The sequence below is a fragment of the Saccoglossus kowalevskii genome, chromosome 5, assembly GCF_978046115.1.
Source record: "Saccoglossus kowalevskii chromosome 5, keSacKowa6.1, whole genome shotgun sequence".
Taxonomy (NCBI): Eukaryota; Metazoa; Hemichordata; class Enteropneusta; family Harrimaniidae; genus Saccoglossus; species Saccoglossus kowalevskii.
In genome coordinates this window covers 42,472,735-42,498,566 of record NC_140645.1, presented here as the reverse complement: position 1 = coordinate 42,498,566, position 25,832 = coordinate 42,472,735, and the positions used below count along the sequence as shown (strand labels likewise).

The following is a 25,832-nucleotide window of genomic DNA, read 5'->3' as shown; positions in this document are numbered from 1 at the left end:
ACTTAGAATTGACTTACATTTCAATAGCAGTGTTTATTTTTTACTTTAAAGATTACTGAATGAGCTTTCAGACTACTGTAAACTACTAGTACAGGAATTAGCATTGCCAATAGTTATGTTGTGTTTTGTCCGTAAAATACATGTTATTTTTTATAATGAAGTTGCAAATTAAATGAGCGTGATCATATGATGACTTTTATATATTTATTGTCGTCATTTGAAATTTGTGAGTAATTAGCGTTCTTATAAATACTGATTGGTATATGTTTGTTGAGTGTGTCAATACGTACGCTGACCTTGTAATGGTCATAAAAACATGTTTTATTAGGATATATGTAACCCTTTTTTACCGGGCAAAACCATACCAATTAAAAGGCTCTGATGTATATGCATTCGTAAAACCAGTTAACACAATTCTATTTTTATTTATTTATTTATTTTGCCTTTACTCTTCGACTATTACTAGTATGTTAAAATTACTACTTGGTTGTCCAACTCATTGACATGTTCCTTTGATAATATATAATTCTATTGTTAGTTTAAACATTATTAACACATTCATTTTGTCAAATATTAAGAGCGGCTGTTAAATTGTCTACGGACAATGTTGAATAATTTTCCCCTTACAAATACACTTTTATCGTAAACTAAAAATCCACTAATAAACGCCATTAGCATAAGCAATGCGCAATTTAATAATTAAATGAACTTTTTTGTAACTATCACTAAATAAACATAGTTGTTTTATATTCAAGCTTTATTTCTCTTCACTGTGCGTTTCCACCAACATACAAGCAATACCATGAGCTAAGGATTATTTCGTATCATCGAACATTTAATCTATTCAACGTGTGGTGTCATGTAAAACAGCTATGCAAGCCGTCACCACGTTTGTTTGACCCGTGATACAATTACAATATGGCGAGCCTCATCGACAGCATTTTCATCAACAATACGCATGTAATATAATCTACTTCTTTTTTGTCTAAAGAAACTTACTCATCAAGCTGACGTCTGTAATGGACGAATCCACACGGTTTAAACTCAGTTCTAATCAAGAACGACTTCTGCGGCTAATAATTATGGTGAGTTTTATTTTAACTAATTACACGTCAGTTTCTGCTTCCTATTGAATTTGCGTCGCAATACTTACAGTGCGTTGTTGAAACAACTCCACGGGACCGATTGCGAGTGTACGTGCTTTTTGGGTTTTTATATCTCATTTCATTCCAACATATCTTAATTGCAAGATCTCTAAATTCTTTCGTCTTTTAACCTTTGACCCACACATTAATATAATATGCTGTGCTATAAAACTCAAATGAATTGACCTGTGACAATATGGAGAAAAATGTCTCTTTGTTCGCTATTTTTATTTTCCTTCAATTTTTATTGTATTCGTCTTCCACAATGGCTCCAGAAATAGATCCGTGATGTATGTTAACTGTATCCATTGAGCGCGCAGACGTGTGAATAATTAATAGTCGGTAATAGGTGAATATTGATCACCTAGAACTACAAATTTAGTGAGTTGGTATATTATTGGTAACATATGTGTTAATGCTTAGGGATCGAAGCTGTCGTACATGATTTAAATAGTACTGGATGTTCCTGGGTGATGTATTAACCCTCGAAGCCTATCGCTGGTTGAGTCGTTCAATGGAATACGTTTACCCACTCTCAGTTGTGAACACTCTTTTTTTTGTGATTTGCATTAATTGGGGTCACAGACGTAGGCTCACAGGTTATCAAATGTCAGTCATATGTGATGAGGGGTGATATACATTCAATTTGAAAGATGTGAGCCGACTTTCTTTCTTAGTTGCTTTCGTAATTACATAGACGATGTTCTGGGTTTAGATTCATGCATATGTATGATATATGTAACTATTATCATACCGCATTAGTGTCACCGCATGTGTCACGGTTTGAAATGTTATAAGGAATAACATTCTCTCTAAACTACTGAATCACAGTAGACAAGATGTGAATAAACTAACACTTTGATTATAGGAGTTACTGTCTCTCGTTCTCGTTTCAAATATGTGCTTTCAGTTGAAGAAATGCCGCATATTTGACAAACGGCAACACGTTGAGCCATTTGTATAAGCAATTGAAGTCTAGTAGTTGACGAATTTAGTTTGTGACTTTGTGAGATTCGTATAAGGCTCACAGACGGCCGTTTTAATCTTTTGGCAAGCATGTGATAGGCAAGATACTATAGACATAAAATCGAAAACAATAATACCGCGATTGTACGGAACTTATTTGAATTCGACATTATGTAAACAAGAAAAACTTATTATTTCTGTACTGAACATAGTTTTAATGTCAACGCAATACAATAAATGTAGACATAACATTTGTAAAAGAAAGGAGAAATGAAACGATTAGTCGTAGTATGCCATACATTGCGTCGATTGGCAGTCTACTAATTGCCTGCTTGACCTTTGACATGCCGCTGGTCACTGCTAACTGAACATCGCTCAGTAAATGTTGCTGTCATTTCGTTGTTGATACTGATCTCCTCATACTCAGAACGTGATAAGAATAATAGTAAATAGTAACAGTATGGATACAGGTGTAAAAACTAGAGCAGCTCTTCTTATGGACGCCACAGATTTGCCGAAACCTCCTGACTGTGAAATTTCAAACGATGGAAACACGTGTCAAGATGGCGTCACACTGAGTTTACCCGAAGACGGAGAGGCGAAGGAGATGCAAGCAGTAAACCTTAACACGATTTCATTAGACGAGAAGCTGAATTTTATTATTGGTATGTTAATGCCTTTATCGACAAAGGTAAATAATATGGAACAATCGTTGCTAGAACATAACGAACGTATTCAGAAAGTAGAAGACTCTATGATAGCCACATCTTCGAAATTACGCAACATAGATGGGAATCTTATATTATCTGAGATACGAGATTTGAAGGTGAATGTGGACTCTTTGTCTAATAGGCTTAGAAGAAACAATGTGGTTATATATAATATTCCAGAAGGAATGGAGGAAAGCTCGCGTAACATGGTCGAGTTCATAATTAGTCTGCTGGTAAACGATCTTAGGATTGCTGAAGCCAAAAGTTGGGTAGTTGAACTGTGTCACCGAACTCCAGCCGGTCCTCCCAAGATAATGGGTAAAACTAGACCCATACATATTAAGTTTTTGAGACTCCAGGATAAAGTGGCAATGTTGAAGTTGGTCCCACGTAATTTAGTGTCAAAAACAATAATGTGGAAGGGTCAAAATGTCAAGATGGCGGTCTCCGATGACGTGACAGAAATAGTCCGTCGTGAAAGGAAAGTACTCCTTGCGCAAAAAAGAAACTTCAAAATGAAATTTCCTGAGAGAAAAGTTGTTGTTCCACCTCAAGTACCAGCAGTGCTATTATTTGAAAATGACGAAGGCAAGCTAACACGTCTGAGATGTGGAGATAAGCCACCATGGTGATTACATGCACGAGTATGGGTTAGTTACATATTGACTGTTACTTGTTCCTAATGAACTTTTATGTTATATTTATATGGTATTTCTCGCGGGAAAAATGTAAATTTGAAAGTAATTTCCGGATAGGAAAGTTTCTGTTTTACTGTGAGTATCATCAATGTCACTATTTGAGAATGATGAAATGAAAGTTGAAACGTCTGAACCGTGGAGAAAGGCCACCATGGTGGTTACATGTAATAAGTGTATAGGACAGCTTCATACTGACTGTTACTTATTCCCAGTGACCTTTTCATTTATCTCTTTGTGGTTAAGTGATATACAGTATATTTTGTTATTTATTTATTTTTTTTCTTTATCTTTTTTTTTTTTGGTACTTTGTGAAGGCATGCTTTTTCACCATGCACTTTGGTGCTGGTTGTACTGGTCTTTTACTTTTATTTTTGGTCTGTCTGTGTACGGTGGTGTAATTGTTTTTTTTGTTGAGTAATGGATAGTTTTTCTTTTAAGCTCCTGTCTTTGAACGTACGGGGCATTAGGAATTATTTGAAAAGAAAAAAAATATTCACTTGGTTAAAACAAAATGGTAGTGATGTTATCATGCTATAGGAATTGTACAGTACACAAGAGATTGAGCAGAGATGGGCAAATGATTGGAAGGGTAATATTGTTTATTCTCATGGAACCAGTCATGGTAGGGCGGTTGGTATTATGATCAAAAGATCATTGGATATCATGGTTCATGATACATTTAGAGACAACAATGGTAGGCTAATTTGTATGGGTGTTACAATTCAGGGTATGAATGTAATTCTTTGTAATATTTATGCACCCAATTGTCCAGTTGATAAAGTACCTTTTTTCAATCAAGTTTGTTCTAAGATTGAGGACTTTAACCCTGAGGGCGATAAAGCAGTTATTTGGCGGGGTGATTTTAACCTGTGTTTAAACCCACTTTTGGATAGACAAGGAGGAAGTCTGAGATTCAACAAGAATATTTTGAATATTGTGAATGAAAAGCTAGCAGTATTGGATTTGATTGATATATGGAGGGTTAACAATCCCAATTTAAAACGATATACTTGGCGCCAGAGATCACCAGTCATCCAAAGTCGTCTAGATTATTAGTTTATCTCAGACTTCCTACAGGATAATGTAAGATCGGTTGATATTGTGCCCTCAATTGCCTCAGATCATTCTGCACTTTTTTTATACTTAAGTAATGACTCTATGGATAAACACGGTACATCGTACTGGAAGTTTAATAATAGCTTGTGTCTCGATCAGGACTATTTCAACCAAATGAATCAGAGTATTAACACTTGGGGACAGGGTACCCTAGATTATGAGATGGGGGAAAAAAGTAATAGGTATTTTTTGGGTTTAGAAAGAACAAATAAAACAAGGTCAACAGTGAGGCGTCTGAATGTTGATGGTAGTGAAATTAGTGACCAATATAAGATAAATAAATGTATTAAAGAATTCTACTCTAAACTTTATGCTGTTAAGCCAACTGATCTCTATAGCAGTAATGCTGAGCTGTTTTTGAAAAGTGATAACATTCCCCGTTTAGATGCAGAGGCAAAAAAGAAGTGTGAGGGAGAATTAACAATGTCAGAATGTTATTCAGCACTCCAATCATTGCCTAACAATAAAACACCAGGGAACGATGGTCTCTCTGCTGATTTTTATAAGACATTTTGGCCAATAATTGGAAGGTATTTGCTTAATAGTATTAATTATTCAAATCATAAAGGTCTATTGGGGGTGTCACAAAGACAGGGTGGCATCACATTAATTGCCAAAAAAGGTAAAGATAAAACACATATTTCAAATTATCGGCCAATATCCTTAATAAATGTAGATGTTAAAATTGCATCCAAAGCTATTGCAAAGCGTATGCTTAATGTCTTGCCTTCCATAATTTATCCAGACCAATGTGCATTTGTAAAAGGCCGCTACATTGGGGATGCTATACGAACAGTTCTTGATCTTATGTTGTACTCTAAACAGAATGATATATCAGGTGTTCTAGTGTCTCTAGATTTTCACAAGGCATTTGATTCGGTCGACCATAGGTTTATTATTGAAGCCTTAAAGAGTTTTAACTTTGGTGAATCATTTATAAATTGGGTGAAAATGTTTTATAAAGATGTTACTGCTTGTGTCATGAACCATGGTATCTCAACTGGTTATTTATCTCCTTATCTATTCATTGTAGCTATTGAATTGTTAGCAATTGCAATTAGAAACAACAAGTCTATTGAAGGTTTTATTATTTTTCAGAAATGTATTAAACTGGCAATGTATGCTGATGACATTACATGTTTTATCAAACCAACATCAATTAAAGTTTTGTTTCAAATAACTAATAATTTTAAATGTTGTTCAGGTTTGAGATTAAACCAAGATAAAACAGAATTATTGTTGCTGGGTTATGGGCACAAGCCAAAGAAAAAACCTGAATTTGTTTTAAACCGGTCTAATGGTATAAAAATACTGGGCATTTATGTAACCTATGATGAAAACAAGTTCTTTGAAGAAAATTGCAAAAATAAATTAACAAAACTGAAACAAATATGTAATCTGTGGTCTCAAAGATCACTCTCAATTATTGGTAAGATTCAAATTTTGAAAACATTCGGTCTTTCAGTTTCTTTTTATAGCAACAATGATTCATACACCAAAACTAGTTATCAAAGAGATAAAACAGATTATATTTAAGTTCATTTGGAACGGGAGAGACAAAGTTAAAAGGAATACATTGATCTCCAGTATTGAAAATGGGGGTCTTAATATGATTGAAGTTGACTCTTTCATAAAGGCACAAAAAATAAAATGGGTTAAAAAATTTATCTCTGGTGGTCTTGCTGGATGGCAAACTATTATGAATAGGGCTTTAAAGGGTTTTGGGAGTAATATTATTTTTTTGTGTAACATTGAGATTAAAGAGTTGTTAAACAAGGTCCCACTTTTTTATTATGATATTTTACAAGATTGGTCAAAAATTACCCATATAATTCCTGAAACGGTACAGCAAATTGATAGCCAGATACTCTGGAATAATAAATTTTTAAAGATTGCTAACCACTCAGTGTATTTTCGGGGATTGGCAAACAAAAATAGTAATCGGATTGGGGATTTAATTGACACCAATGGAAACTTTTACAATTGGGGTTTTTGGAATACTAAAGGTATTTCTCAAGTAGAATTTTTCCAAATTCAGGGCATAATAGATGCTATTCCAAGGGAAATTCAACAAATAGAGTGTAATAAAGTAAATATAATTTTAGGCATTTTAAATGATGACAATCTAATTTTGAACCATTTTATTTTACTGTTCAAAAAGTATATTTATAGCTGTAGAAGAAATGCTACAATCCCTTCTGCAATTGCGTTTAAATCACTAGTCCGTGAAAATAGAAAAATAGAGTTGGAAATAGCCCTATATAAAGGAAAGGAACAATATCACTATCGTAAATGGGAGCTCTTAAATAATTGGTTGGCTTAATACAAGTAAATTAATTTTGTTTTTGTTTTTGTCTCACCACCGTATACCAGACAGCGTTTGTCATGTACTTTTTTTTCCCAGAGGGGATTTTGTTATCTGCTATGTTTGTTTTTTTCTGTATTACAGTCGTAGTATGCCATACATTGCGTCGATTGGCAGTCTGCTAATTGCCTGCTTCAGTCTATAAACTCAAAACACCAACGCAAAGGACTCGCAGCAAGTAACGTACTGCATTGCGCAAGGATTTGGTGCCAAAACAACCAATACATAGATTCAACCGTTATTTTTCTTTAATACTGTCGATAGCAAGAAAATTGAATGATTGAATTGAATTATTTGTTTTTATTTTTGTAATAATAAAAACCCAGATTGCACCTTGTATATACGCTTGAATAAATAGATTTTGATTACAATTAAAAAAATTTACGTTAGTTCGTAGCACCAGCTTTCGAAAAAATAAATTAACAACGTTCGTAGAACCGTGGAATAGAACACATATGAAAAAAATAAAAAAAAGAGATTACCACTAAATATTTTCTTACCTGCTGGTGTGTGAATTAGATATTTTGTTAAATACTAGTGAGTTAAATCACATAATAGTGGCGATATAAAACAGGTGATTTACGTTTCATGGTTATTTATTCGTTCAATGAATGCTGCTTTTCCGTCTACTTGAATAGATTAACGCACATGCCGTTACTACGATGGTGAGTGTACGTTGTGAAGGACAAGTTGATTGTATGACGAATCTAACTGAATATAATGAATGGATTATATAAACAGTCGATTTATTTGTTTACTGGTTTAGTGCACATATGGGACCTTGAACAGGTGAAAAGTTCAAACAAATATGTTTTCTTCCGATTTGTTTGATTATGTTGTTACTTCCTCATTTAAATACCTAATCCTTTCTTTGTTTGTTGCTCTCCACTGTCTAGGAGTTGCTATGCCAACCTCTAGGTGCAAGTGTTATTCATTTCAAAACGTGTGTCAGTTTGAAACATAAATTTCCTTTTTCCAGTTCAAATGTAATACCAGAACAAATAGTTTGTCTAACCATATCAGCCGCATAATTACTCAAACACACACATGGACATGAACCATTTCATTGAAGCGCTACCCGCTGCTCCAACTCAAATCATTTGCAAAATACATATTCGCGGATGATTTTGCACTTAGATAAAATTTTATTTCTTTTTTGTGGCTTTTTAATGAAGTCAGTATTTATTGTGGCATCTGGGGTGTAATATATCAAATGTCAGTGATTTTAGTTACATTCATGCCATTGAAAAAAATACAATGACAAAAGCAACTGATTTACTTGCCGTTTAAGCTATAGATAATCATTATTATATTTTCGTTGATATTGCTACGACTGTTAATTTAAAAATACATTATTCGTTGGTTAAAACACTGGGCGTAAATATATGCAGCGTTCTATCGCTGAACGCAACTAACGCCTAGTTACGACGCTAATATGTAATTATGGCCCGATGTCAAGCGTAGTAATGCTTGGTTGAATGATCGTACACGTTGTCAACTATATTATGAGGATTTTACCGACAACGACAACACGTAGTGGATTTATTTTGATATATTGTAACTAGGCTACAGTTTGAAATATTTGTGGTGGGAATTAATATGATATAACATGTGCTGCATGATCTAGTGTGGTTAAATAGTGATGTGTCAGGCATCAACTCCTGATATTGCATATTACTGTTGACTTTCCCGACAAGTGTTGACGTCACATCAATATATTTTCCCACAAATGTATATTTAACTATTGGAACACTCACAACGTCTACGTAATCACTGTGTTATCATTTTGAAAACCTGATGCACGTTCAAACACCTATTAAACAAATTGTTCCTGTGTCAAACCCGTCCGTGAGTATATTTCGGAGAGTGGCCTTAGCATGCTAACTTAAGGTATGGGTCACCCTCGTTTGATGTGAAACCCCAGACAAGATTTGAACTCGAGTCAACCGAACAAGCTAGCTGTGTACACAATCACTGCACTCACGTTGACCATTGTTGACCATGCTTCTCTTGTGGCTTTTTCATTAGATTGTTATTTTGACAGTAATGTTACATTGCTTTAATAATAATTTTATTAACACTTACACATTCCCTGGAGGGATTGGCAATGGTTACAAAAGTTTAAGAAGGAATAAAAAGGTTACAAAACAGAAAATGGATAAAATAAAATAAAACAAACTAAGCTAATACATTACAGAGAATAACAAGTATACAATTATGATACTACAATAGATAGAAAACAAAATGCAAAACTTAAATTGTGAAAGAAGATTGTCACTGGGGTTGCTGTCTTATTTCAAAACACTTCTTTAGATACCTTGCTACAGGGAGTGTTAGGCCGCTATGTTTAGCAAGGCTATGAATTGTGTCTTTGGTGGCAAATTTCTAAAGTTTTGGATTTTGGTTTTTGCCATCTCGAATAGGACATTTCTTTCAGGGGTAGACCGTAGCGAGGTCGTAAATCGCTGGAAAAAAAAAACTGGTGTTAACGAAAGCCAGATTTAGTGAAATGTACACTTTGTTGACACATGTTCGTAGTCTTTGTCCAATTGTTCCATCGTGAACAAACAAAACTACAAATCCGAAGATTTTAATTATTTTGCAAAAATTGACAGGCTTAAATGTTATATGTTAGAATTGTTTGATACATTCAACTCATTCGGTTTAGAGTTTAGAACTTGATATAGAACGTGGTATGCATTTACTGGCATTTTCCATGACGACATTTAGAAATTATCATAACAAATGAAAAACGTGTCTGACTGCATATTATGGCCCAGTAGGCGGTTGCAACAGGGTCCCTTGCTAAAAGCCACGTTCCTCGAGATCTCGCAATTTGCGGAAAAGGGAATGACATATGGGGTAATTAGAGGCGTTTCGAACAAAATATCCCAGCGGCTTTAAATACAGCGAACACCGCGTAGACTAACATAGGGCGTATGTGTTTGCATAGGTTTCCTAATTATTCAGTCAGCTGGTGCCGTGATACGAGTAGATAAGCCATGATACTCTCTGTATGCAAAGCGAGTATGCCGGGAACAGCTGATTGCGATTAGGGGACATATTGAATATCGATCCTCCCTCCGGGAAAATAAATAAAATTTATATATTCCGTAATTATCGAAACATGGACTGCATGTGATAACACTTCTAAGGCTGAATAACCTGGAAACATAATTGGTCGATTGCGTTTCAATTTCAAAATAGAGTTCACTCTATAACGCCACGAATGCGTCAACATTTTATTGTTCACGGAGTCGAAATGTTCTATGTAACAGACGCAGTTTAGTTTTTTGAGGGGAGTGTTTAGATTTTGGAACAGCCGCGCATTTGTGAATTTACCGTTTTTTTTTTTTTTTTGTAAAATACGACACATGCATTGGCTATGCGATAAAAAATATGAAATACGATGGACTGCGCCACGCGAGGAGTTTTGCCAGGTGAATAATCAAACCATTACGGTATCTTAAATTCAAAATGACAGAGACGAACGGGATATTAACTTTGACGACTACAAGTAATGGTGAAGGTGAGCTAACAAATTATTGTTTTTTAAACTGTCGAATCCCGCTGACAACATGTTAGTCTCTGTATTTTCGTATGGGACGGTAACTGGTGCTCTATATCCCAGTATGTAACTAATAATTCGATCACCATTCGATTGGAGTTGCCATTTATACGTCTACATATGTAGAATGCCAAATCGTACAAGTAATACTGTAAAATCTTATGTCTACCAGCCTATAAACCATTTTGTGTGCGATGACGTGTGCTGAACAGAATATATATTTAGATGCATTATAATTATGAGTGTCAACTGTAGCTTGTTTGATTTCAGAGTAACACCTGATTCATTCGTTATTTATTTTAGGATTTATTTGCGTAAATATGACCATGTCATTGTTGAAAATATAATATAACGTCAGCTCTATGACGTAAAAATATTAATTAACTCGTATTTACTTACAAAGTATATATTACGATCATTAATTTCAGATTTAAAATGATAAACACAATACATGTATTATATAAACTGATCCAATACTGTCACAGGTTAATTTAGCAATACTGTTATTATTTACATTTAGAATATGTATAAAATAAATAAATAAATTTAAATAAACAATAAACAAACTCTGAACAATGGGCAGGCCATACAATGTATTAAAACCTTTAAAACAAAATAAAATACAATTATTACTAAATTATCATTTTACAGATAACATACATTGATTTTATTATTGTCCATATAATACAACAGCGATAAATATGCGTGCAGTATCCGGTACTGTGTTGAGTGGGTGTTGAGGCCAATCATTCTATCGGGTATGTCTGGTAACACAAATCATATGAATTAAATTCTACTGCGAACACACATGCAGTCATCAAGCGTAATTTATAACTATGACACAAAAATAAATGCAGTAGTTGCACCCCACATGACAAGACCAGATGAGTAGGATTAAGTCACAGTTAGAGTTGGGTGGGTGTACATTGCTCCTCCGATAAACATGTAGCCATGCGACGTAATAAACTACGGTGAGTCAGATGTTGTGATCATATGATGAATTATTGGCCTTGGTGTCTCTCAAACCAGGGATCAGGTCATAGGCATATGTGTCACGTACTCTCTACATTGGCAGCGGCACAGGGGGGCGGCAGCCTCGAAAAAAATTGAGGGGGGCGTCGCCCATCCAAAATCAAGCTAAAACCCTTTGCGCCAGCGAAATTAGTCCCTCAAAATCCAGAAATGCGGCTGACCATCTAGTAAGGTTGCGCGCAAGGTTGGTGAGCAGATCTCGCCTACCCCATGCAAAATGTCGTGCCGCAGCCTCTGCTCTATCTCTCTCTGAATGTCTCTGTGGTTTTAATTGTGCATTGGATTCCATCTGGATAAATAAAAGAACAATACAACGTCAAACATGTCTGTGTTCTGTCTGTTTTAGTTGTGCCTCATAGACAAAGAGAGATTGTGAGTTTATACCCATGCATAAAATACTATTTACATATCCATAATTTTAAATAATTTTATCATCCCCATTTTGAAATCATACAAACTTTACAGTTTAACACTCAAGCTGCGATAGGGACTTTCCGTTTTCGACATTGTTAAATTCTTTTGTTTTAAATCAGAAAGATACAGTATTTTTACCAAGTAAAATCATATTTATGAAAGTTATTGTTCATACATGAGTTGTTGAACACACTACATAGTTTGTAATTTCATTCAGCTTCTATAGTCATAATTCAAGACAAATAAAAGACAACAATTTAGCAAATTATCTCCTTTTCTGTAATATTCTTGTGTAATCAGTAATTATGAAAATTTTGTATGGGTGCATATAATATACATTTTGTTATGAATTAATTTTAATATAAATTTCTGAAATATCTTTATATTCAAGATGTGACTCGAAAATTAAAAAATCCAACTTTTCAAATTAGTACTAAATTTGCTGAATGCATGCAATATGGGGTAATTTGGATTTATTTGATTTCCTTGATTTGTAAAACATAGGTAGTAGGGATAATTACGCTCAAGAAATATAATATAATATAATATAATATAATATAATATAATATAATATAATATAATATAATATAATATAATATAATATAATATAATATAATATAACATAATACTGAGATTACCATACCAACCAGCTGTTTCGCTTTATTGAATATGTAAATTACATGACCAAACAAACATCCATGATCACATGGGGTGTGTGAAACGCGCTGAATCACAATTGACTCACTTCATTGTTCACAAAAATAGAAATTGCGTTGTTTATTTAAAAAATCACAACAGTCAGAAAACTGAGAACACGAGTTCCAGTATTCAACATCTCTGCTACGAGGGTAGTGGTGTTATATAGGAGATTAATTTACCATGCGCATCTACGAACGACGCAAATTCTGGTCTTGGAATCAGGGTAATATTTTTGTTTTGTTTTTTCGATGTCTATAGTTTGGGAATATACATCATTATACATCTGTCACCGTAACGTCATAAGTTACAGCATGCCGTAATTTTGCGGTATTTTACGGGGTATTTTCGTCCTACCATATTAGGAAATGCAAATTCCAAATATGGAATGATTACGCGCATAAGCGCCTTCTAATAATAAAAACTAACATGGCTGGCACCAAGGTTTCACCGGACTCAACTGGCACACAAAGAAGTCTGTTCTAAACTTTTTGGGATTTCGGCATTCCCATGATGTCCTTAGATGGAAAAGATGTATAATAATAAGGTTATTACGAGAATACCTTAAAGTGCATATGTAACACGTGATTACGTCAACGTAATGAAATCGCGCGGATTTTAGTTACCAAATAAATTCTGGAAATTTTACCAGAACAGTTTTAGAATTCAGAACCCTTGATACAACCCATTAACCACGAAACTGAGTTCGGTTGACAACGTGACAGAGTAATATTTATGAGGGGCTGGGCTAATGGCCTTAAAGTAATGACAATCATGCAAGTAAATGAAATCGATATTTAATAAAAAATAAAATAAAATTCGAATAAACCCTGACTATCGATCGATCGATTCACTGTAAATTCAACTCAACACCGACAACATGAGTATAACGGTAATAACAATAACAGTTACAAATGCCTATTACGTTGCATAAATTGCGTGATCGCACATGAGAATAGTTCAATGTCAATGGTTCAACGTTACATAAAAATACTTATCAGTGAATCAGAATATTATCGTCTTGTATAAGCAACCGGTAGTCCGTAGAACGTATTCGTTGTTCTCAGTTGATCGCTGTGAAGTCTGTCACCACAAGTCAGCTCACTGCGTAGATTTCACGGTAGACGCTGGGCTCGATCGCTGTTAAACATCTGATGCGTTGTGCAGGTTGAGTTCGACGGGATAGTGTCCGGATTTGCACAAATTCAGGATGGCAATAAATACTCACAGACCGTGAAGAACAGCGCAGACGTGGACGATTTGCCGTTAAAACAATAATTCGCAGCTTCGCCACAAAGTAATCAGTGTTCACTGACCAAACGTCACGTAGACTTCGGCGAAGTTCAGGGCAGTTCAATCTGCGGCGCGTCGGAAAATAGTTGCTGTCAGTCCGACATCTTGAAAAAGGCGCTCTCTCAGACCTCATGGTCCCATCATGCATTTCAACTTCCGATTGTTTTGTCACGCAACTATGCTAATGCAAAATCTTCTAAAACTATCAAAATACATTTCAATCGTAATGCAACTCGGAAACAAGACCAAGTAAACAAATATCGAGCAAAAAATACATATTGATAAACTAAAATAATAATAAAAAGTAGTAAAATTGAATACTGCTTCACATACTTTGAAGTATCCTCGTAATAACCTTATAGTATCCACTGTTAATTAATATACATCTAGCAACGGAAGAATAGAATTTGCCGTTCTCTAAAAATTCGCATGAGAACTTCTTCCCAAACGTATCAACACTTATTTGAACGTTCGAATTTTCCCTTATATGGGGTAAATTACGTCACAAACACTGACGCGTCCCAGGTTATTGAGGTCACGTAGGAACACTTTCCTTTGTTTACATCGGTCGCAGAAGCACTACAGCGCGCCACGGAAACGGAATTTTGTCACTGAACGCAAACGTTCGCCGTCTTTTCAACCTATATTCTCTCATTATATTATTAGTACAAGCAGGAAAGATAATAGTGTTATTACGGGAATACCACAACTAGTGTACCCAGGCATCGACCTTCACTACTCGTCTCTCATATGCAGTATATATTGTTGTATATGCCTAATATGCTATGTTGCACTGTAGGTTGATTTACACGAGGTATTGCCTATGAACTTCTGTTCATGCTATTAACACTTGGCAAAAATGGGTCAAGCAACGTCGCCCAAAACCGTCTTGACAATTTCCAGGTCACTAGTCCCTCGTCGCCGCAGTTGATTGGTAGTTGATTATCGTAACCGTTATTGTCAATGAATTGCCTCCTGCGATGGACGTCTAGTCGTGTTCGGCTTCTAAATATGATTGTTACAAATCATGTTTCCAATTGCACTCTAACACATCGTATTGCCCTCTAGGCGATGTCACTCGTCTGTTGACTTGGTATCATATTCGTTCTGAAAAGGGTTTGAAGATAACCAAAAATCTCTAAATCGTCCACATTTCTAAATCTGTGGTATTGCTTTTTTTTTTTACATTTTTAATTCAATTTCCCATATTGTTATTACTGTTTGCTGTTACTATTTCACCTACACTTACTATATATAGTAGGAATTATTTAAATTCCCCCAAAGGCAATGTATAGATGTATGGGTCTCATTTACGGGCTTTTCTTTATATGCGTGGGCAATGATGGTCACAGGCCGGGTAACCCCCCCCCCCACTCCCACCATCACCACCATGATTTAACATTCCTAGATATATTTATTTACATATGTTAGTACATGTGTGTTCACAAAATGAAGAGATTATATAGTGAGAATGCTTGTGCTTCGCATTCTAGTACGCTCAACAGGTTGCTGGTTGTGTTTGCTCGAATGCAGGGAGTCAATAAATAATACATGCATAATCGCATAATCCCATGGTTAAGTTTGGGTTTTAAAATACGAACAGTGATATGCATCGAGCCTATACACAATAGTATATAATGCAGACACCCAAGGTTATTTATTGCCTAATATGAACTTTTAAGTCAAGTTCACGGCTTTCGTGTAACAATATATTTACATCATGCCTGTATATATACCAGATGCTGAAATTTATAGTGACAATCAAGGTCACAATAAACCTTTTTTATCCCATTTTAGCTCTGACAGTCGTAAGCCGCACGCACAGTCAGTCGTCTTGCTCGGCGGATACAGATTTTGACGAGGAAGCTAACATGCAAAAGTCGCCTACCGAAAAGGGCCCATCTATATCATTAACGGAAAATGTATGTATTGCACGGCTCGTATGTCATCACATCATCAAAACATTAAATTTGTAAACATCATTCATCATACACACTACCAATTTGCATCAAGGCTTACACGTTCATTTGCATGATTGACTTGCACCGCTTACATAAACTTATAACAACCATTATTGTGTAGAACACATCAATATTCCCTCAAATTAATATTATTTTCTGTCATAAGTTTGCTCGTACGCTTAAATTGAACATGTTTGATGCCTCACTGTTTCATTGAATCGCTGTAGTTAACCAATATATATCTTCATTATTTTTCACAACACAAGGAAAATTATTTATACATTTTTTCGAATCTATCCAGAACTATTTCGACTTTTTATAGACACAAAACTGAAGTCAGTGAACTATCAGTAGAATGTATGTAGGTACTTGGTTGTATTTAAAACATAAATGCGTATAAAGGAAACTGTATAACCTAGAGTTCTACAAACGTTTTGTACAATTCCAGGTAAGTCGCGGGTTTACAGTCTTTTGCAGAATAGTGGCACAATAGCAAAATTTGCCGTCAAGTGATTCATGCTTAGTAAAGATAGAATACCTGAATCACAGTTAATTAACATTAAGAGCAGTCTCGAAATTGAATTGTCTTCACTTGACCCAATTCGACGTAAAAATGTTTATATGTTTATTACAGTTGTTAATCTTTAGAAGTATAATAAAAATATAATAATAACAACAGAATTAATACGACCATGGTTACTTCACCATACCCAAAGTACTATGATTGTTTTGCAGTGTTATAATCATCGTGTTTCACTATTACCACATATTTCACGTGTTTAATTACAGTTATTTATAAACAGCGTCACTAGATCAGACATGCATATGAAAAGAAACTTATTTGTTGGATTTTTTGTATCCTGTATATTACTTACACTGATTATGATTAAAGTTTACAATTACAAAGGTAAGTCTTTGATTAATGTATGTCACCTATGTCCACCACTATTATGTAGCAATGACAGCAACAACACGCCATTATACGACGCGTTGCTTTGAGACTCGGTGCTATTGCCAGCGTATTCATTATTGCAGAGACAAACAGTTTAATAAACGCACAAAAATGAAAACATAAATAAAGGAAGATAACGCCATATAAACAAGTCTTATGTCAACTTTTGGTTTACAGGAATGACTATTTTAGCTGCGACTAAACATGAACCATACGTAGAGGCACTGGGTTTATTTCATCAAAGTAACAAATTCTCAACTCTGAAACACAACGTTAATGTAAGTAAAGCATTGTTATTTTTGTAGTATTGGTGAATGCGTTTAACCTAGTTAGTTTCCATAGATAATGAGCGATATAGTGATTATTCGTGGCAAAAGGCATATTTATGTGAACTATAATACAGTCATAGAAGTATTCATAACAGTCGGCAAATACTACATTGTTGTGTGCGCAGTTCTGGAGAGACCTATGAAATTTAATGTTGTTACGTTGTCCGCATAATACGGACGGTCTAGATTTTGATTGCATTGTTATTAGTGTGTGAGTGGGTGTATAGTGTAGTGTAGTGTAGTGTAGTGTAGTGTAGTGTAGTGTAGTGTAGTGTAGCGTAGTGTAGTGTAGTGTTGTGTTGTGTAGTGTAGTATAGTGTAGTGTAGGGTAGTGGCGCTGAATGTTGGTGTGGCCATGTTGTTTTGAGCGTTTTTGTATTTATTCCTAATAGGAAGCCGCATGGTCGCCTTACGAATTTCGAACATTGCATCAGCATATAATGGATGGAGTACATGAGAAGTTGACAGAGTTGAACCTAAATCTGACGTCAGAAATCGCTATCATTAAGGACAAGCTTAAGGCTTTAGAGGAGAAATTGGACCATTTCGAAGCGAAAACAAAGTTAGAAGCAGAAGCCATTGAACGCGGTATTGTGATTCGAAATCTCCCAGCAGTTCCACATGAACACACCTTTCAAAAAGTATATGAATTATTCAGAGAGGGACTCGGTGTCAGTGCCAAAGTGGACAAAGCTCATCGACGAATGTCTCCAAGTGAAGACCCTTCACTTATCGTTGTACTAGAAACAGTAGAGGACCAAGCTGCGGTTTTAAATGCTCGACAAAATCTCGGGAAATCGGCGTCATTCCATGATGTAAAGATTGAACCATATACTTCACACGATGCTCGTATCACTATGGAGAACATGAGAACATTGATCCGGGCTATAGGCAAAGATGGCGAAATTGTCTTCAGGAATGGTATGCTGGTTACGAGCACGTGATTCATCCCTTCCGAACACTAGACTTGTGTGTTAATGCTACCATCTTTCGATTGAAAAAATATGTATGCATTTTCACTCTATTTTGGGGGATACTTTGTGTTTAGAAAGTGACGGTGTCATTAATATCCGATAATGGACGTTAAGTCGACGTTGGCGTACTATATTTCGGAAATTGAAAGACACACAGAACATATTTAATAATCATGGTCCAGTTGACATTTGTGTACATCGGTACAAACACAATGTTCGTCAAATAAATAATTCAAAATGCCTGGTTAAGCAATAAACAATCGAACTACCGATAGCCAGGTTGTCAATATTCCCCTCCAGTGTCGTTTTATAACTCATCAATGCAATATGGGTCGGGGTAATACACTCATGCACAATATGTATCGCCAGTGTATTCTAAAACGTTATGAATATGCAAATGTAAAATATGCATAAAATACGAAACTATAAGTGTTGGTAGTGTGTTGGTAGTGTGTTGGCATATTATAATGCATATTCAAAAAGTACACTTTCATTTTTGGACCAGAAATGTTGTCACCGTTTTTCCCCTGCTCTCAGTATACACTACACAGCGTTAGCAAACAATTCTGGGTTCAATTATTCAATGTATCAGAGCCCAGCAAACCAATTCAATAAGCAGAATCAATTTATTTCCCTGATTTTAGGTTGAATATTCCCCGCTTCACATGATTTCATACGAAAATTATAGGTAGTGTTTTTTTTTCAATAATGACGACACTTAGCGTGCCTTGTTTCAAATATCCACCATAAATATTGTGGGATTGTATTTGAATCAAATGCGTAGAAATCTAAACATCTTGTGGTGGAGCAAATGAGTAAAAAATATAGGTAAATATTAACTAAATTATCATTTCCGGTTGCCGTTCCTAATTTAAAAAGACTGCTTTTTTTGTTTGTTTCTGTTGTATATTTTGTCTTGTGTCGTTTTCATCACCCTGTTTCATGTCTTAAATTATTATCTATGTATATAACATATGGTAATATACCATTCGTTGGCGCTATTTTGTTTATTAAACAGTGGTAAATTTACGTATGTTCTGATAAACTCTTAATTACACTGTTAACATATTTTGACTTAAATTCAACAATATTTATTTATTCAGTTATTGTGGATTTACCCGTTTAATTGTCTGCAATTACGGGTAACACATTTAACACACAATCTTTATCATAAAATGTTTAAAGGGCGTGGTCGTCGCTTTGCGCATGTGCGAAATTTGTGTTGATAAACGTTGATTTTTCCCACAATCCAATGCGCTTTTCTAATGGAATCAAGAGTCCCAGTTCTGCCCTGGGCGCCACATGCACTAATAACCGTAAGTTAAATCTTGGTAACGTCTCATCCTCGTTATCCTTGTTATCCTTCTTTATATGAGACCCATATCTCGCGTATGCATAGAGCGAGACCACCGCCCTTTATGATCACGAAATTTCAGCACAATTTTGCGCAATAAGTGTATGCCAAAATAAAATTAATATTCATGGCCTTGATCCACATAACAAGATATTTTTCTATAAATTTGACAAAATGTATTGTGCTTGTACGTGAATATTTGCAATTATACATTGCAAAAAATACAATAAATTCGGTGTTCTCCAGTGCGTATATTATATTTGTGAGTTTTGATGCGAAGTTGTAACAGAGTAAGCAGATATTGTGTCATATGTTTTGTAGCTTATATTAAACGCAGTACGCTTTCTATCTGCTACTATTACTTTTATTACTATTACCTTGACTTAAAGTAGCGACACATTTATTTATTAATTGATGAAATGCACTATAAACTTCTATCTGATAAAGTCAACGTAACCGAGAATATCATGTAAGTTGGTTAAAATGTAGATTTTCTGTAGGGAAGCAAGGCAGCCTCAGTAGTGTTTTCCAGAATCAACAACACAGGTTTAATCTGTGTGCCTATAAGTTTCAAAGATTAACTCAAGACAAAGCAATGTTAGGATGTGTTATCAGTAGCTGTCTGAAACACAATGAGTGTTTCCAAACATTTGAGTGGTTTGTCTCCACCCCTTTTTATTTCACAGATTAGTTATTTGCATATAAATGTGTCAGACACAAGGTTACACAGCCACTGAAAAAAATCATTGATTTTGGTGTTTTCGTCTGCCGATTTTATCGAATTATAGCTATCCCATTCCTTTATTTTTTGGTTTCCATATGGATGCCCCTACACATGTTAAAACAGATCTTGATGGGAAAACAAATCGCTTGTGCAGATAAACAAGTTTGAAAATCTTTGCTGTTACTTCATGGACGTTTTCTAGGAGTTTATGTTTTTTTTTCAAAATACAAGGTACTTTTCAAAATGCGTTGCTTGAATAAAACTGACCAGACACATTCAATTTACCAGACTATTGAACAACTAGGAAAAGTGAAAAACAAACTTCTTATCACCAGCATAAATGCGTAATTATTTTTTTTTTACAAAAAAAGTAATTTTTCACTTTTGATTAAGTAACGCACGGTAGAATGCAGATGGAACATGGAAAACACACCTTTGAAAAGCTTGAAGTCTGACGATTCTAAAAATATATACTTTCCTGGGTCTATTTGTAATCATTTGCTCACAATTAGATGATGAAAACAAGTATGCAAATAATAGTCCCGCTACCTTAATATATGTAGCTGGGAAGGTCAAGTTTTTTTGTGTATTTTGATGATTGTAATTTCAATATGAAAATTCAACAAAAACGTGGCGTGAACTGAAAATTATGTCGCAGAATGATCGAAGCGTGGATCAACATGTTAGGATTTTGATTAAAATACACAAACAATGAAAAACAAAGACGTGATTCCTTGTTGAAAACATTACCGTAATCATCCTATTTCAATTCAAGCAAAATGTGAATCTCAATACAAGTGAAATTTCAAATACGAAATCGTGATCTAAACAAATGGAAATCTAACAGACTTTATAACAAATACAATCTGTGTTTTTTACTTTTTATATTTACATATTTGTATGTGCTATGTATACCTAGACATAATCATGTTTACATAGACATGATTGCAACATGTTGACCTGGTTTGCCAAGAGTGCGCCATCTACGGTATAAGTAAATAACGCGATTCCATTATTGAGACTCGTTCTTATTGGTCAACCTATACCACGTTGTATATCACACTGACGCCAATCAGTGCGTGTGAGTAATACATGAACAGATGGCTACAATTGTTGAAAGTGACAATCATACAACTGTCAACACTGTCCTTTATTTGTCATTACCAGGGCACGGACGAGTATGATCATCACGAGAATGCTTATGCTATGCTGGTTACCTAATTATTTTCGGAAACCTATTGATATTTGTTGCTCGTCTGGTAGCCTGTTAATCTCGTGAACACCGCCTGAAGGTACACATTCCGACGCATCTCATTATTACAATATCAACCGTTTAGCTTAGCTCGGATGCAATTAGGCTTTTCAACATGGTTTCCCCGACTGTGTAACAAAACGTTCTTATGTATTGTCTGAACGTATCTACCTCATTGAATAAAAGAATCAGAACAATTAGAACGTTATCGGCGTCACATAATTAAAAACACAATTAATTACATTAACGACTCAAAATGTGCTGAACCATGCTGAATTTCGAATTTTATCTGACGCCATCTAAACTAAAAAGTGCCATTTCGTAATCAAGGAGCTACGAACGCTACGCCTCGCCACGAATGGACAAGATATGTCGGGCATAAGAAATCATGTAGTTTAGTGGCGGTCTTTTGGTGTAGTCAAAATATACACCATATTACGTTGAAGGAAGGAAATGAAGCCATTCGCCGTTCATTTGGACACATAATTGTCAATCAGAAAGAATTTATTATGAAAACACAACGAGTAAGTAATTTTGTACGAATTGGACACATTTTATTGGGTCTGTATGTGAATAATTGCAATTATACAACTGAATGAATTACAATAATTTGATGTGTTTTTATAACAATCGAGATATCTCATATTGACGTATATAACTACGTAATACGTGTATTTTAAATTACAAGGTGTGACTGTGGTCGGTGAAACGAATGTTTATTATTTCAAAATAGTCATGCCCCTTAACACTGGTAAATTTTAGAGTATAGGCAGAATACCAAAACACAGGTGAACCCACAGTTTTTCACATAAAAAGCATACAATTCCAATGACAGAAATTCGAACAAAAACTAACCATTAGTCACCGGAAGGCATATTTTCAAAGCTATTGTGGTTTTAAGTTAGCTACCAGGTACAGTTTGATAATTAAATATTATTTGATTTGTTTAAATCCGCCTTCGTATATTACCAACTTGTTAGTTCATTTCCCACATTCTATTTTAAACTATCTTATGCCAGACTTTTTTATTCCATGTTTCGCGAGTTCTTATAAGGCATTTTTTTTGAGAAGCGCGGAAAAAAATAAATTCAATTCTTTTTTTCCATTAGATTTGTGTGATTCTTAAAAAAATGTAAGTGAGATCATTGATCGGAGAGAAGAAATGAAATAAAATGTTATTCCATGTATACTTCGGTACTTTGATCATGATACTCCCACGAAAATGCAACTTAGATTTGTTATGCGGCGGGCGGTAAAAAAATGAAGATAAAAATAATATTTTTTTAGCAGTTTTTTGCGCTTACAAGTCGGCGGGCGCGAGAAATTACGCTGAATTATATTTTTATTTCATTTTCGCGAAACAATGGATAATAAAAGTCTGGCCATATTTGGGGCAGTGTATTGCAGAGTTTCGGAAGCGCATCTGCTTACAGTAACGAGGCGCATTTGCGAATTCGAATTTAGTATTTCACTATGTTCGTGTAATCGATTGCAATACATATAGTTTGGAATCGGGGAAAACTTATATATATATTAGTGAAACTTTGTTTCTTTGTGTATTATGTATTCGAAATTATCGTGTGAAATTATTATTGTGAAAGGCGTTATTTACCAATTGTTTTGTTACGTGAACTAGTTGACGGTATGTTGTTGTCTGTATTTGTTTTCTAGAGCTCGTTTACGCATTACTCAATTGTATAATCCGCTCTACACAAAATATTACCAAATACATGTCCGCATGGGAAATTAATAACATAAATCAACAAACAATTATCGGTCCCAAACTTGACGTAGTTCTGCGAATACTATGTTTCGGATCGGATAATATGCCGGGTGAATATTCGGAATACTACTAACTTAATTATAAATTATCATGGCAGGCTAATGAGAAAATATACATGATTTAATAAACGTGTTCTTATTAGGAAAAAATACGCCTGCGTAATTGACCCGGTAACCGAGAGGATGGTGATTTCATAGTAATAGTGATTTCACAACAGCGTTTTTGTACACACCGTAAATATGACAGCCACATAAGAATATGTGCAATGGTGCTGATAGGCAGTTCTTGTGTAATTATACACCCATGTACACTTGTTTTAACCAATCAGCACATTTCGAGTCTGCCACATTATATATCAACCAAAAGTGTCTGAAAAAATCGACACATTGGGAATCCACATGTAACCATGAACCAATGACCCTAATTTACTTACAACCCTCTTACCAATGATCGCATTCATGTCGGCTAAATTTTTTGCATACATACTTTCCTATTACGTAGACGTGAACAAAACATAAAACAAAACGACATTGGGTCAATGAAAGCAATTATTCAAACCAGATTGTATCTTTTAGCTGAACGTGAATGAATAATATTTATAAAAATAAAAAAGAATTTCAGTAATATTTTTAAACATGTAATAATACAACAGTTTTTGTAAGATATTACGCTTTATGATTTGGTAAAAGCGCGCCATCTACGGTACCATTCAAATAAACAGCTTGTGGCAATTGCTTGATATTCCGGTGTCTACTGAATAAGAAATCATGACGCTGTAGTTAAATTAACCTGAGGTAGTACAACATCCAATGAAATACTTGGTGTTTACAGTTTGTTTTTTTACAATGTTACACTTAATTTTTACTGTCGGTGAAGGACGACCAGTCTTTTTATGAAGGGTATGTGCCGCATAGTAAGTGCAATGTGTATATTTTTTTCTAGATATATGTTATAGCGGTTTGAATTCAATATATATGAATAATTTTGCAAAATTTTATACTAAACATACCCGTACAAACGTGCTATTATCGTTGCTCATTTCCGTCTTCGTACTCACAACATTGTTTATTTCTAAATCAACAACTACCACAATGAGAATGTCAGCGCATGTTTTACAGAGTGGGATTTGAAGTTTATCATGCAGCAAATGTCAAATGACTTAGTGCAGGTTATTTATCATAAATTGAACAGTAAGAAAATAATTTTATGAATTTCACGGCCCAGACACAAATGTGTAAATATGGGATAAAAAATAGATGTCTGAAGCGATGCGTATATACAAACAAAGCGTAATAATGATTGTTGAAGTGAAGGATAGTTTGAACAAATTTAATTTAATGAAGTACAATCGTAAATGAATGGGTATTTAGCATACTTAAAACGTACAGTTTTCAGCAGTGTTTCACAGTCCTTAGCCACGGTTGCAACATGTGAAGGCTCCTTAACCCACAACCAATATATCGCAAAAACACGCCCAGTTATTAGAATAATGTTTTCCATTGTATCGCTACAGGATTACGACTTTTGAACCGAGTGTCTAGTTTGCCAGCCATTCATTGCATCATATGTTCAAGGTCATTGCAACTTGTATTCACTGTCTGTGTCGCAGCTCTTCCATTTAAACAATGTTATTGAATTTTACTATTACTTTCATTTCATCTTTCATTCAGTTGTTTATATAATTGGTTTATGTATGTGTTTATTTGTTGCTGAACTGTTCAATAACTCTATTTCCTGAAACAATCGTATCATAATCTGGACACATAAAGTAGACTTGACAGCTGTCAGGAATGTTATCCAATCAATTAAGGTCAAATTTGGATGAACTCATAGTTGCACATATTATGTACATAGTTAGTAGGATGACGCAATATTCCTGAACTTGAACTTGAAGGAGTAATTCGTTTTGCAGGTGTTGTGTACACACTTAATTACCCAGCAACTGTGATGTAGTGTTCATCAAATGTTTATATGTGGTTTATCCAATGACAATCCCTGCCAATCCATTACAACAACTGGATAAATTGTTAATATCAGACTTTCAATCTTCATTCCACGTGCTCATATACTCCACGAACTGATTTTCCAACTCAGTAAATAGTATGGTTGCGACCACGAGATTTTTCCCCTTCTTTAAACAAACTCATCACGAGAGAGATTTAGATGTTTGTCCCAAGGAATTTGAAGGTCCAGGCGAAGAGGTCGTCTTTCTCATCGGTAACACCAGTGTCTTCTTCTGGAAAAAAAACAAGCTAAATTACAAAAAAACATTCTCAATACATTTATATAGATGGGAGAATATTTTTCAGGAACGACAAAAAACTGTGCGTTGTTGAGTAGTCTATGTATTAGTTATCATTTTTGACCACTCTAACACATAAAGTGTCATTACTCGTCTGTGTAACTCGTTCGCCTTTTTAGCAACTGCTACATCTATCAATGTTATTTATATATTAGCGACATTACTCCAATCGGTTAGCGACAATACATCAATGCCAGC

At 34.9% G+C, this 25,832-nt stretch overlaps 2 protein-coding genes across 4 annotated transcripts in view; one reads left to right on the top strand and one right to left on the bottom strand.

Annotated features, from left to right (window-relative positions):
- Positions 1-922: 922 nt before the first annotated feature.
- Positions 923-19,928, top strand: LOC100374544 (uncharacterized). Of its 3 annotated transcripts, none has more exons than XM_085499440.1 (5): positions 923-1,085; positions 15,801-15,925; positions 16,754-16,871; positions 17,094-17,194; positions 17,638-19,928. In XM_085499440.1, exons 2-5 carry the CDS (start codon positions 15,875-15,877, stop codon positions 18,187-18,189), a joined length of 822 nt encoding a protein of 273 aa, XP_085355566.1. In that variant the 5' UTR covers positions 923-1,085; positions 15,801-15,874; the 3' UTR covers positions 18,190-19,928. The 3 variants fall into 3 exon arrangements, with proteins under 3 accessions (XP_085355566.1, XP_085355567.1, XP_002739373.1); XM_085499441.1 differs by lacking the exon at positions 923-1,085 and adding an exon at positions 7,736-7,789; XM_002739327.4 differs by lacking the exon at positions 923-1,085 and adding an exon at positions 10,369-10,529.
- A 2,150-nt stretch (positions 19,929-22,078) lies between these two features.
- Positions 22,079-25,832, bottom strand: part of LOC100374391 (cadherin EGF LAG seven-pass G-type receptor 2-like) — a 71,337-nt gene continuing 67,583 nt past the window's right edge. The window contains exon 21 of the mRNA XM_085499018.1: positions 22,079-25,568. Within this exon, the coding sequence (XP_085355144.1) occupies positions 25,479-25,568 (90 nt within the window). The 3' untranslated portion in view covers positions 22,079-25,478. The remainder of the gene's footprint in view (positions 25,569-25,832) is intronic.